Source organism: Chiloscyllium plagiosum, unplaced genomic scaffold (assembly GCF_037043375.1).
Source record: "Chiloscyllium plagiosum isolate Xiang-an unplaced genomic scaffold, Cpla_swu_hap1 HiC_scaffold_9, whole genome shotgun sequence".
NCBI classification, from domain to species: Eukaryota; Metazoa; Chordata; class Chondrichthyes; order Orectolobiformes; family Hemiscylliidae; genus Chiloscyllium; species Chiloscyllium plagiosum.
In genome coordinates, this window is record NW_028270147.1 from 557188 (window position 1) to 571539 (window position 14352).

General features: G+C 46.8%; 1 protein-coding gene and 1 long non-coding RNA gene across 8 annotated transcripts in view; one reads left to right on the forward strand and one right to left on the reverse strand.

The window, feature by feature from the left end:
- LOC148149072 (uncharacterized) overlaps window positions 1-4562 on the reverse strand; it is a 35689-nt gene extending 31127 nt beyond the window's left edge. Inside the window, exon 1 of the long non-coding RNA XR_015758095.1 lies at window positions 4484-4562. This is a non-coding gene — a long non-coding RNA (uncharacterized LOC148149072). The remainder of the gene's footprint in view (window positions 1-4483) is intronic.
- The window catches only part of col11a1a (collagen, type XI, alpha 1a), a 490074-nt gene that overhangs the window by 245822 nt on the left and 229900 nt on the right, over window positions 1-14352 (forward strand). For all 7 annotated transcript variants that reach the window (XM_087990322.1, XM_087990323.1, XM_087990324.1 and 4 more), the window contains one exon: window positions 7398-7460. In XM_087990322.1, the coding sequence (XP_087846448.1) occupies window positions 7398-7460 (63 nt within the window). The remainder of the gene's footprint in view (window positions 1-7397; window positions 7461-14352) is intronic.

Here is a 14352-nt window from a genome sequence, read left to right on the forward strand (position 1 = left end):
TCTGATAGCGTCATAATTTCCTTTTCTCCAATTAAATATCTTCCCTCGGTAACTGCTCCTTTCCCTCTCCAAGGCTATGCTAAATGTGAGGCAGTTGTGATCACTGTCACCAAAGTGCTCTCCCACCGCGAGGTCTGACACTTTGCTTCTATGGTTACAACTTTTTAAAAATCCCCAAGTCCTCACAAGCTATTTATGTTACTGCAGAGACAGGCTAGAAGGTTCATCCCAACACTGGGACCGGGAAACAAAAACTGAACTAACATTCCAGTTCCTCTGCTTCTGTTGAAAACCCGTTTACTCTGTGTGTAAGTGGGAGTTTGTCAGGGGTGTAGTGTTGTATATTGATAGGTGCTATCTATTTACCTCTAGTTAGAGCCTAATTATTCACAGTCAATGGTGATTCTGGTCAACCTGGGTCTGAAAGTCAGGGAAATGGGAAAACTGACTGTACCTTAAACAATACACTAACATTTGGTACAACTCTGTGAATAACAAAATCTGATTTAGGGTGCACTCTCCCCAACAGATCATAACATCTTCCTCTGGATAATTCTCCCCATCATATAATTACCCTCCCTCTGTGTAATTATACCCTCAATATATAATTACCCCATCTCTATATAGTTAACCCCCTTGCTGTAAATTGCCCCGATTTCGAATCATCCCAGACATGGTATTTGGGCAGTGCAGTGAAAATCAAGCCCCATTACTCCCAGTCAAAAAGGGTAAAGATTTTCAAATAAATAATAGAATTCCCCAATGTACTTGCCCTTCAGATCCATGTGGACAGAAAACATGGTCCAGATTGCACAAAATTACTATTTAGTATAAATAATTAGACTCAAGCTATAAGTAAATGGCTAGAAACTGTTGACTGACAGCACTACAAATTACAACTCAAATCCTGACTCTCTTCTGGCACATGTGTGTGTGTGTATTATATAATATATATGCACACACACACACACACACACACAAATATGCACATACATGCATGTGCACACACCATCACACACATGTGCAAACATTCACACACATAATCACATGCACAGGCAATTTCACACAGATTCACTTACACACACACGTGCAAACAAAGTAGACATGCACACATGCACACATATGTTCACACACACACAAATAGACACGCCAATAGGGTATGGACAGAGGGAATCTGACAGGCAGTTCAGTGATTCCTGTTCACAGGTTGCTGCAGTGACCCGTGTGGGTCGTACGCAAGTGAGGACATGACTGTTGAGTTGTCTATTTTTTGGATACTTCCACTGGTTTGCAAGAGATAAAAAAAAAGCTTGATTGCTGTCTGATTTATCAAATTAAAAGTCACAGTTACAACTGCTGAAAAAGTGAGTAGCTGTGTTTTTTTTCAGGTTTTGACTTTGGAGAACAGAGAGACATTTCCTGAGCTGATAGGGATCAAAACAATCCTCTGTAACATTGTTCAATCACCTGACCACTAATCACATTGGCTGTGGCTGTGTAAAAGGTTTTAATCGCTGATAATATCAATAACTGCTCACTAGTCCATAGGCCAATAAACTCCCAGTTGCCACTCAAAGCTCCATCTGATTAGTGAACCTCTTGGCTCCAGCTCATCTGCAAACACTCCAATTCCTACAGGATAACTCACTGTGACTGCCAGCTAACTCACTGTAACCCTTTAAAACACCAGGTTTAAACCAGTTCTGTCATTCCAGTCCCCAATTTTAAAAATCAAAGATAAAGGCAGAAATCTTAACCTCCCCCCCCCCCCCCCCAACGATATAATCACCCTCATTGTATAAACACCATCCTTCCTGTACAATTATTCCCACATGTAATCCCCCACTGTCTAAAGGCCCCTCTCACATAATCACTCCCACTGTCTAATCACTCCCATTGTTTATCCGCCCACTGTACTATCCCTTCCCCTGTGTTGGGAACATAGGAGTAGGCCATTCAGCCCCTCAAGCCTGCTACACCATTCGATAAAAGCATATCTTTCCTATGGCTGAACTCCACATACCTGCCTTGGGCCTATATGCCTTAATACCCTTGCTTCATAAAAACTTGTCTATTTCAGATTTAAGTATAACAACTGAATTAGCATTGTTTGTTATTTGTGGAAGAGAGTTCCAAACCTTTCCCTCTCTTTGTGTGTGGAACTGCTGCCTAACATCTCTCCTGAATCCTCTGGCCCACACTAAATCCCTGCTTCGAAAAACCTCACCTAGTGGAAATAGTTTATCTTTATCTACCCTGTCTTCCCCTGTTAATATCCTGAAGACCTCAACTCAATCATCCTTTAAACTTCAACATTTGAGAGAATAAAGGTCTGATTTGTCTAACCTCTCTTCATAATTTAGCCCCTCAAGTCCAGCCATCATCCATGTGAATCTGTGCTGATTCACTCCAGGGACAAAGCTTCCTTCCTAAGATGAAATGCCCCAATCTGCTCACTTGGTTCTCTAAGTGGGGTCTAAGTGGGGTCTAGCAAGGGTTTTGTGTAACTGCAGCGTACATCTGTATCCCTCCACTCGAGCCCTTTCTGTTTGAAGACCAGCATTCCATTAACCTTCTTGACTACTTGCTGCATCTGCTTGTGATATCGGAAAGATACATGTGGCTGACTTCCCCACCTCCCCATTTTATTGGACATTCACTCTATTTAATTTTATGTCTTTTTTAAAAAAAAGACCCTTTTGATTTGAAGTGGATAACCTCACAGTTGTTTTTATTAAAATCCATCTGCCACAGCTTTAGCATAGAGCATAGAGCATAGAAGAATACAGCGCAGTACAGGCCCTTTGGCCCTCGATGTTGCGCCGATCCAAGCCCACCTAACCTACACTAGCCCACTATCCTCCATATGCCTATCCAATGCCAGCTTAAAAGCCCATAATGAGGGAGAGTCCACCACTGCTACTGGCAGGGCATTCCATGAACTCACGACTCGCTGAGTAAAGAACCTACCCCTAACATCTGTCCTATACCTACCACCCCTTAATTTAAAGCTATGCCCCCTCGTAATAGCTGACTCCATACGTGGAAAAAGGTTCTCATGGTCAACCCTATCTAAACCCCTAATCATCTTGTACACCTCTATCAAGTCACCCCTAAATCTTCTTTTCTCCAATGAAAACAACCCCAAGTGCCTCAGCCTTTCCTCATACGATCTTTCTACCATACCAGGCAACATCCTGGTAAACCTCCTCTGCACCCGTTCCAGTGCCTCCACATCCTTCCTATGATATGGCGACCAAAACGGCACACAATACTCCAGATGCGGCCGCACCAGAGTCTTATACAACTGCAACATGACCTCAGTACTCCAGAACTCAATTCCTCTACCAATAAAAGCCAGTACGCCATATGCCTTCTTCACCGCACTATTTACTTGGGTGGCAACTTTCAAAGATCTGTGTACATGGACACCAAGATCCCTCTGCTCATCCACACTACCAAGTATCCGACCATTAGCCTAGTACCCCATCTTTTTATTACTCTTACCAAAGTGAATCACCTCACACTTAGCTACATTGAACTCCATTTGCCACCTTTCTGCCCAGTTCTGCAGCTTATCTATATCCTGCTGTAACCTGCCATATCCTTCCTCACTGTCTACAACTCCTCCAACTTTCGCATCATCCGCAAACTTGCTCACCCAACCTTCTAACCCCTCCTCCAGGTCATTTATAAAAATGACAAACAGCCATGGTCCCAAAACAGATCCTTGCGGAACACCGCGAGTGACGGCACTCCAAGATGAACCTTTGCCATCAACTACTACCCTCTGTCTTCTTCCAGCCAGCCAACTCCTAATCCAAACCTCCAACTCACCCTCAATGCCATACCTCCGTATTTTTTGCAGTAGTCTACCATGGGGAACCTTATCAAACGCCTTACTAAAATCCATATACACCACATCTACTGCTTTCCCCTCGTCCACCTCCTTAGTCACCTTCTCAAAGAATTCAATAAGGTTTGTGAGGCACGACCTGCCCTTCACAAAACCATGCTGACTATCCTTGATCACATTATTCCTATCCAGATGTTCATAAATCCTATCCCTTACAATTCTCTCTAAGACTTTGCCCACAAAATGGAGATTTTCTCCATTCATCCAATCTATCAATATCCTGCTGTAATTTTACGGTGTTGTCAACACTGTTTGCAATGTTACCCAATTTTGTGTCATCAGCAAATTTGGATATTTCACTTTTAATGCCATTATCCAAGTCGTTAATGAATAATGTGAATAATTGATCCCCGACGCAGTTCCCTGTGGGACATCACTGGTCACATCCTGCCAATTTGAATGCTTACCCATTATTCCAATTCTGTTCCCTGCCACTCATTGAATTTCCATTCCATGTTAGTGATTCACCCTCAATTTTGTGGGATTCTACCTCAGCTAACGGTTTCTCATGTGGGACTTTAACAAAAACCTCCTGGAAGCCAAAAGGAACAGCATGCATTGATTTACCTTTGTTTGTCACTTTTGTTCCTCTTCAAAAGACTCTGTGAGATTTATCAGACGTGACTTGCTCTTCATGATTCCAGGCTGACTCTCCCTAATAAACACAAGTCTTTTGAAATGATCAGTTTCTCTAATCTTGATTATAGTTTCCAACAATTTCCCCACCTCAAATGTGAGACGAATTATTCTGTAATTCTGTGGTTTCCCTCTGTTACACTTCAGAAAGAATGGAGTGACATGAGCAAATTTCCAGTCCAGAGGTACAACTGGTTTCTAAGCCAGAGGTGTAACTCCTGAATCTGGGGAACTCGGAAGGATTATGGTTTGGGTATCAGCAATGTGCTTTCCGACCCCCTTTAACATCAGTGGATGGAAACCATTGGGTTCTGGGGATATGTCAATCTTCAGTTCCATTAATTTCCCCATTATTGACGATAAAGCTTCAGCTAGTTTTATTTGGACCCTGTCCCTGATCCTCTGGTAATTTCTTTGGAACTTCCAGCAAGCTCTCCTCCATCTCCTGCTGTAAATACTGAAGCAAAATAATTCTTCAGCATGTCTGCCATTTTCCTATAGTCACTGACGATATCCCCACTCTCAGCCTTCAATGGGCCAGTTGTACTCTGAACCAGCTGGTTTCCTTTTAAATAGTTATCAAATCTCTTCTTATTATCTTTTATGTCAATTGCAAGTTTCCCTCAATGATAATTTTGAGCCACTGTTATAAGCAGCTTTGTCACCTTTTGTTGGTCTTTGTCACATTCTTTGGGATCTGTACTGTTAGTTGTGTTTTTACAAACGCTTCCTTTTACCTTTCTGTGTCCCTTACCTGCTCTGATGTCTATGGCTTTTTTTTTTGTGAGGTAGATCTTTTCCTTGTCATTATTACAAACTGCTTCTGGATGACATTAAATGTTTCTTTGAACACCCTGCAACTGTTCCTTGGTTGTTTTCCCAATCAGCAGAGCTTCCCAGTTTCCTGTGGACAGTCTCAGCCTCATCCCATTTAAAGTCTGTCTTATTTCAATTCAAAATGAAACTAGATTATGTTATGATCACTATTTGACAAATGCTCACAAACATCTAGATCAAATTAAATCATAACCGAATCCAATATGACTTGTCACATCTACAACATGTTGCTGAAGAGAATTATTCTGAACGTACTTTAGAAATTCATAACCTTTCTGTTAAAGGCTTGTCTATTTCTCCCAGTCTGTGTTATGGTGAAAATCTTCCATTAATAGTAATTTACCTTTGCTACATAGCTGCCTAATTTCAGTAATTAGACTGTCTAGCTCTGAGCTCCTACCAGCCAGCAGAATCACCCCATCTGTACACTTCCCCCCCTTGGTACAATCATCCTGTCAGCTTCACTGTCCCTGACTGTAAATACTATCTCCTGCAGAAACAAAACACTGAGGGTGTTGGAAATCTGAAACAAACACAAAGTGCTGGAGAAACTCAGTAGGGCTGGTAGTCTCTGTGGAGAGAGAAACACAGACTGAATGTTTGAAGTTGTTTGATTCTATGGAAGCTAACCTCACCTGGTGTGTCACTCCTGCAGTTTATTTTATGGGCACTGTCTAATCATTCCCACTGTATAATTATTCCCTGTTCTATAATTACTCCGACTGTATGTTCACTTCACACTCCACAGTCCCCACTGTATAATCAGTTGCACTGTGAGGAGCACAACTCTGCACACCATGCTCCAAATATATGTCCACCAAGCCTTGAACTAATTACAGTGAGACAGTGTTACTGTGATACACCAACTCTCCGGGAAGAAAAACCCACAGCCATGGTCACCCTTCCTTGCTGTCCCTGCTCGCTACCTTTCAGTAATTCCTGAACAAGGACATCCGAGTGCCTTGGAACTTCCCCACTTCCCAGCCTCTCACTATTTAGGGAAAGCTCTGTATTTCTGATTTTCCTGTCAGGCTGAGAACCTCCCATTTCTCCACATTGTGTTCCATCTGCCAAATGTCCGCTCACTCAGTGAGCTTCTCCAAATCCCCTTCGTGTGTCTTTGTACATCATCCTCACAACTCACACTCCCTCCTCATCTGTGTTTGCAACAAATTCACATCAAAGTGATGGAGGCAGATTGGGAATAGCCAGGATTCAATCACAGATCCATGTGGAACATGACTAGTCCCAGCCTGCCATCTGATAGGTTGTGAATCTTTAGCATTCTCTCCCCCAGAGGGCAGTAAATATCTGTCAGCACGTTGATTTAAGGCTGGCATCAACAGGGTTTTGATCTCAGGCAATTAAGGGATGGGGAATGGGCTGAGACTGAATGTTGGTGGACAGGTGTGATAGAGAGGGAGAGACTATGGGACTCGCTCCCACAGAGAGGGGGAGAGCCTGGGACTCGCTCCCACAGAGAGGGGGAGAGCCTGGGACTCGCTCCCACAGAGAGGGGGAGAGACTATGGGACTCACTCTCACAGAGAGGGGGAGAGCCTGGGACTCGCTCCCACAGAGAGGGGGAGAGCCTGGGACTCGCTCCCACAGAGAGGGGGAGAGACTATGGGACTCGCTCCCACAGAGAGGGGGAGAGCCTGGGACTCGCTCCCACAGAGAGAGGGAGAGCCTGGGACTCGTTCCCACAGAGAGGGGGAGGGACTATGGGACTCGCTCCCACAGAGAGGGGGAGAGCCTGGGACTCGCTCCCACAGAGAGGGGGAGGGGGGGGGATGCAGGACTCACTCCCACAGGGAGGTAGGTGGTGATGGGGAAATGTGGGACTTGGAAGGATAGCCTGGGACCAGTGGCATGGATGTGTGCTAATGTATTTTCCCCTGTTCCTGTCCCTTACGGCAGCATTGACGCCTGTACAGACTGAACTAGACACAGTTCTCTAATAGGTTTCACAGTCATGCATTACATCAGATTTTCTTGCCTTGGTTTAGGGTCTCCCAGGTTCTGCAGGTTTGACTGGCCCTCCAGGTCCCACAGGCGATCCAGGTCAGAGGGTAAGTCACAACTCACAAATAAACATCAACAAGTGAAAATGCTGTCTTGAAACCGTTAGACGAGAATTGATCTTTCTAAGTTTGAAGCATTAATATTTCTTAAGGGATTGAAAAAGTTGATGTCAATTAAAAACTGAATTTCTTTCTGAATGGTCTGGTTGAAGTTTGACATAAATTTGCATTTGGGGTTTAAAATCGGGAAACTGCGGAATGTGCAAACACCCCTTTGTGAAAGCAAAACCTCTTCAAAACTCACAGCTGAAGAATTATCCAAACCTAGCTCCCTGTAAAGACCCTCGGCATTGATGGATTTCTAACGGAGTGACTCCTTCACGTAGAGACTGAGGAGCTGGGACAGAGGGAAGCTTTAGGATGGTCATGTGGAAAGTCAGCCCCTACTGCATACACTCACTGCTGTCGATGCACATGAAAGAACATTATTCAAGATTCCCTGGAGAAGCCTTTTACTGTTGATTGAGGGAGAGAGAGAAAAAGAAGGAATTCTTTGACTTACATTACCATACCACGTTCACACAAACCAGATGTTTGAAGGTTATTAAAATGCACAGTCAGAAACATTCCTCACTGGCAGAATGCTGCACTTTTGCAGATGGCATTCCAGCCTGTCAGAATTGCCCAGAATTTAACGTTTGTCAAACATTATTTGCTTTCCTTTCACGTTAAACCCAGTAAGTCAACATGACTCACAGATCACAGATTCCTTCTGTATAGCACTCAGCCTGTGCTCTCATTCCAACAACTCACCGTGAGCTCGAGTTTTATACCCAGCTCTATCACAGAAAATCACTGTCCAATCCACTCCAAATAAATCTCTAGTCTGACCATTTATTTGATGGTCAATAAATATTGGTTCATGATACAAAATGGCTGCACACTCCCAGTTGGTGAATTGCAAATTGTTAAAAAGTGGCAATTTACATTTCCAAAGCCCATTTCACTGTATCAGTAGCTCAAGAGCAACATCCACCCAGTCAAATATGTTAGAGTGGAGACCACTACTGCAATGTGGCACATACGTGCAGTGAATAGTCGCACAGCAAAGGGCAAATATTTGGGAGGAAACAGCAGAAAAATGCTAGCAATTCAGAATAGAGCAACTGGAGAGATTTAAATCAATGCCACAACGCAAACGGAATAACTGATTTAAAACATATTGAAAGATGGGACATCAAACAGTGCAGCACTCCCTCAGCAATGACCCTCTGACAGTGCGGCACTCCCTCAGCATTCACCCTCTGACAGTGCAGCACTCCCTCAGTATTGACCCTCTGACAGTGCAGCACTCCCTCAGTACTGACCCTCTGACAGTGCAGCACTCCCTCAGCACTGACCCTCTGACAGTGCAGCACTCCCTCAGTACTGACCCTCTGACAGTGCAGCACTCCCTCAGTATTGACCCTCTGACAGTGCAGCACTCCCTCAGCACTGACCCTCTGACAGTGCGGCACTCCCTCAGTATTGACCCTCTGACAGTGCAGCACTCCCTCAGTACTGACCCTCTGACAGTGCAGCACTCCCTCAGCACTGACCCTCTGACAGTGCAGCACTCCCTCAGTACTGACCCTCTGACAGTGCAGCACTCCCTCAGTATTGACCCTCTGACAGTGCGGCACTCCCTCAGCACTCACCCTCTGACAGTGCAGCACTCCCTCAGCACTGACCCTCTGACAGTGCAGCACTCCCTCAGTATTGACCCTCTGACAGTGCAGCACTCCCTCAGTACTGACCCTCTGACAGTGCAGCACTCCCTCAGTACTGACCCTCTGACAGTGCAGCACTCCCTCAGTATTGACCCTCTGACAGTGCGGCACTCCCTCAGCACTCACCCTCTGACAGTGCAGCACTCCCTCAGCACTGACCCTTTGACAGTGCAGCACTCCCTCAGTATTGACCCTCTGACAGTGCAGCACTCCCTCAGTACTGACCCTCTGACAGTGCAGCACTCCCTCAGTACTGACCCTCTGACAGTGCGGCACTCCCTCAGTACTGACCCTCCAACAGTGCAGCACTCCCTCAGCACTGACCCTCTGACAGTGCAGCACTCCCTCAGTATTGACCCTCTGACAGTGCAGCACTCCCTCAGCACTCACCCTCTGACAGTGCAGCACTCCCTCAGCACTGACCCTCTGACAGTGCAGCACTCCCTCAGTACTGACCCTCTGACAGTGCAGCACTCCCTCAGTACTGACCCTCTGACAGTGCGGCACTCCCTCAGTACTGACCCTCCAACAGTGCAGCACTCCCTCAGCACTGACCCTCTGACAGTGCAGCACTCCCTCAGTACTGACTCTCCAACAGTGAAGCACTCCCTCAGTACTGACCCTCTGACAGTGCAGCACTCCCTCAGCACTGACCCTCTGACAGTGTGGCACTCCTCAGTACTGACCTTCCGACAGTGCGGCACTCCCTCAGCACTGACCCTCTGACAGTGCGGCACTCCCTCAGTACTGACCCTCTGACAGTGCAGCACTCCCTCAGTACTGATCCTTTGATAGTGCGGCACTCCCTCAGCACTGACCCTCTGACAGTGTGACACCCCCTCAGTACTGACCATCTGACAGTGTGACACTCCCTCAGCACTGACCCTCTGACAGTGCGGCACTCCCTCAGTACTGACCCTTTGACAATGCGGCACTCCCTCAGTACTGACTCTCTGACAGTGCGGCACTACCTCAGCACTGACCCTCTGACAGTGCGGCACTCCCTCTCTATTGACCCTCTGACAGTGCGGTACTACCTCAGCACTGACCCTCTGACAGTGCGGCACTCCCTCAGTACAGACCCTTTGACAATGCGGCACTCCCTCAGTACTGACCCTCTGACAGTGCCCCACTCCCTCAGCACTGACCCTCTGACAATGCGGCACTCCCTCAGTACTGACTCTCTGACAGTGCGGCACTACCTCAGCACTGACCCTCTGACAGTGCAGCACTCCCTCAGCACTGACCCTCTGACAGTGCGGCACTCCCTCAGTACTGACCCTTTGACAATGCGGCACTCCCTCAGTACTGACTCTCTGACAGTGCGGCACTACCTCAGCACTGACCCTCTGACAGTGCGGCACTCCCTCAGTACTGACCCTCTGACAGTGCGGTACTACCTCAGCACTGACCCTCTGACAGTGCGGCACTCCCTCAGTACTGACCCTTTGACAATGCGGCACTCCCTCAGTACTGACCCTCTGACAGTGCCCCACTCCCTCAGCACTGACCCTCTGACAATGCGGCACTCCCTCAGTACTGACTCTCTGACAGTGCGGCACTACCTCAGCACTGACCCTCTGACAGTGTGACACTCCCTCAGCACTGACCCTCTGACAGTGCGGCACTCCCTCAGTACTGACCCTTTGACAATGCGGCACTCCCTCAGTACTGACTCTCTGACAGTGCGGCACTACCTCAGCACTGACCCTCTGACAGTGCAGCACTCCCTCAGTACTGACCCTCTGACAGTGCGGTACTACCTCAGCACTGACCCTCTGACAGTGCGGCACTCCCTCAGTACTGACCCTTTGACAATGCGGCACTCCCTCAGTACTGACCCTCTGACAGTGCCCCACTCCCTCAGCACTGACCCTCTGACAATGCGGCACTCCCTCAGTACTGACTCTCTGACAGTGCGGCACTCCCTCAGCACTGACCCTCTGACAGTGCAGCACTCCCTCAGTACTGACCCTCTGACAGTGCCCCACTCCCTCAGCACTGACCCTCTGACAGTGCGGCATTCCCTCAGTACTGACCCTCCGACAGTGCAGCACTCCCTCAGTACTGACCCTCTGACAGTGCCCCACTCCCTCAGTACTGACCCTCTGACAGTGCCCCACTCCCTCAGCACTGACCCTCTGACAGTGCGGCATTCCCTCAGTACTGACCCTCTGACAGTGCCCCACTCCCTCAGTACTGACCCTCTGACAGTGCAGCACTCCCTCAGTACTGACTGACTTTCTTTGCAGTTACTGTGTTTATGTGGTGAGTCCAGTTGAATTTCTGGTCAATGGTAATTACGAGGTTCGTTGATAGTGGTGGATTCAGTGATGGTAACTCGATTGAATGTCAAGGGGCAGTAATTAGATTGTTGCTTATTGGAGATGGTCATAGCCTGGCATTCGTGTGGTGCCAGTGTTACATGTCACCTATTAGCCCAAGCCTGGGTATGGTCCAGATCTTGTTGCATTTGAACATGGACTTCTTCAGTGTCTGAGGAGTCATCAATGGAGCAGAACACCGTGTAATCATTGGCGAATATCCCCAGTTCTGACCTTATGAAGGAGGGATGGTCATTGATTAATCTACTGAAGATGGTTGGGCCTTGGATACTCCCGTGAGGAACTCCTGCAGAGATGTCCTGGAGGTGCTGGTGTTGGACCGGGGTGGACAAAATCAGAAGTCACACGACCCCAGGTTGTAATCCAACAGGTTTATTTGAAATTACAAGCCTTCGGAGTGCTGTCCCTTCATCAGGTGAAGTGGAGGAAATGTACAGGCACGCAATTTAAAAGTGGAGAGACGATGGGATTTGTCCTGTTCTTTATGTACTGGACATACTGGGGCAATTTTCCACATTGTCAAATAGAGAGGAGATTGCTGGAGCCTTGACCAAGATCTTTGTGTCCTCGCCAGCCACTGGAGAGATCCCAGAGGAATGGCAGGTAGTTAATGTTGTTCCTCTGTTTAATAAAAGGGAAATGGGGATAATCCAGGAAACTGTAGACTTTTGAGGCTCACATTGGTTGTCAGAAGCTATTGGAGAGGATTCTTAGGGATAAGATTGACACATATTTGGAAAAGCATGACCTAATTAGGAGCAGTCAGCATGGCTTTGTGCAGGATAGGTCATGTCTTACTAACTTGATTTAATTTTTCGAGAAGGTGACAAAAGTGATCGATGAGGGTGGAGCAGTGGATTGTTTACATGGATTTTAGTGAGGCTTTCAACAAGGTCCCTTATGCTGGTGCATCCAGAAGATTTGGATGCATGGGGTCCTTGGTTACCTGGCCGCGTGGATTCAGAATTGGTTTGCACATAGAAGACAGAGTGGTAAAAACAATGACTGCAGATGCTGGAAACCAGATTCTGGATTAGTGGTGCTGGAAGAGCACAGCAGTTCAGGCAGCATCCGAGGAGAAGAGCTTTTGCCCGAAACGTCGATTTCGCTGCTCCTTGGATGCTTCCTGAACTGCTGTGCTCTTCCAGCGCCATTAATCATAGAAGACAGAGTGTCATGGTGGAAGGATGTTTTTCAGGCTGAAGGTCCATGACTAATTGTGTTCTGCAGGGATCCTTCCTGGGACCTCTGCTGTTTGTGATGTATATAAATGACTTAGATGACAAGATAGGTGGGTCAGTTAGTCAGTTTTCAGACAATACAAAGATCAGTGGAGCTGTGGATAGTGTAGAAGGTTGTCAAAGGATACAGCAGGATATAGATAATTTGCAGATACGGGAGAAGAAATGGCAGATGGAGTTTAATCTGGGTAAGTGCGAGGGGCTGCACTTTGGGAGATCAAATGTTAATGAAAAGTATATAGTTACTGGCAGGACCCTGAACAGCATTGATGTATAGAAGCATCTTGGGGTTCAAGTCCATAGCTCCCTGAAACTGGCCATGCAAGTAGTTAGGGTGGTAAAAGAAGGCCTTTATTGGTCAAGGAACTGAGTATAAGAGTCAGGATGTCACGTTGCTGCTTTATGAGACTTTGATTCGGCCACACTTAGAGTATTGTGTTTAGTTACAGGAAGGATATTGTCATAGACAGATGCATCTGCAGCTGACAGATTGGTAAGGATGAGGTCGAGTATGCTTTTCCCTCTTGTTGGTTCCTTCACCACCTGCTGCAGACCCAGTCCAGCAGTTATATCCTTTAGGACCCGTAATGCTGCTGCCGAGCCACTCTTGGTGATGGGACAGTGAAATCCCCCACCCCCCAGAGTATATTCTGTGTCCTTGTCCCCCTCAGTGCTTCCTCCAAGTGTTGTTCAACATGGAAGGTTACTGATCCATCAGCCAAGGGAGGAGGGTATGCAGTAATCAGCAGGAGGTTTCCATGCCCATGTTTAACCTGGAGCCATGAGAGTTCCTGGGGTCTGGAGTGAGGACTCCCAGAGCAACTCCCTCCTGACTGTATCCCACTGTGCTGCCCCTTCTGCTGGTCTGTCCTGTCAGTGGGATGGTGATGGTGGTGTCTGGGACATTGTCTGTAGGGTATGATCCTGTGAGAATGACTGTGTCAGGCTGTTACTTGACTAGTCTGTGAGACAGCTCTCCCAATGTTGGCACTAACCCCCAGATGTTAGTGAGGGGGACTGTGCAGGGTCGACAGGACTGTTTCTGTCGTTGTCTTTTTCAGTTCCTAGGTCGATGCCAGGTGATCCGTCCAGATTCAATGCTTTTCAGTAAATTATGATTTGTTTCATACAATGATGTACCTTCCTAGAGCTATTTCAGAGACCAGTTCAGAACAAACCACATTGCTGTGGGTCTGGAGTCACCTGTAGGCCAGACCAGGTAAGGCTGACAGTTTCCTTCCCTGAATGACGTTAGTGACCTGATGGGTTTTAGACGCTTATGTTTATTGTATTAACATTTTACTATCTGCTGTGATGGGAACTGTACCTAGTCCCCAAGATCAGTTCCATGTTTCTGGGTTACTGGTCCAGTGACATTATCCATGACACCATCACCTCCTCTCACTGTATGAATGGTAGCTGCTTTGTCACTGACTTTGTGACAGTATTTACTGTGAAACGTATTGTTAGCTCCTGAGGTAGATTTGGGTGCTGCGTAAATGTAAGTGGTTTATTTTTCAGTCCGTGATCTGATAAAGTTGAGGGCATGTTAAACGTGAGACTGCTGGATTTAATTGTCCCGAGT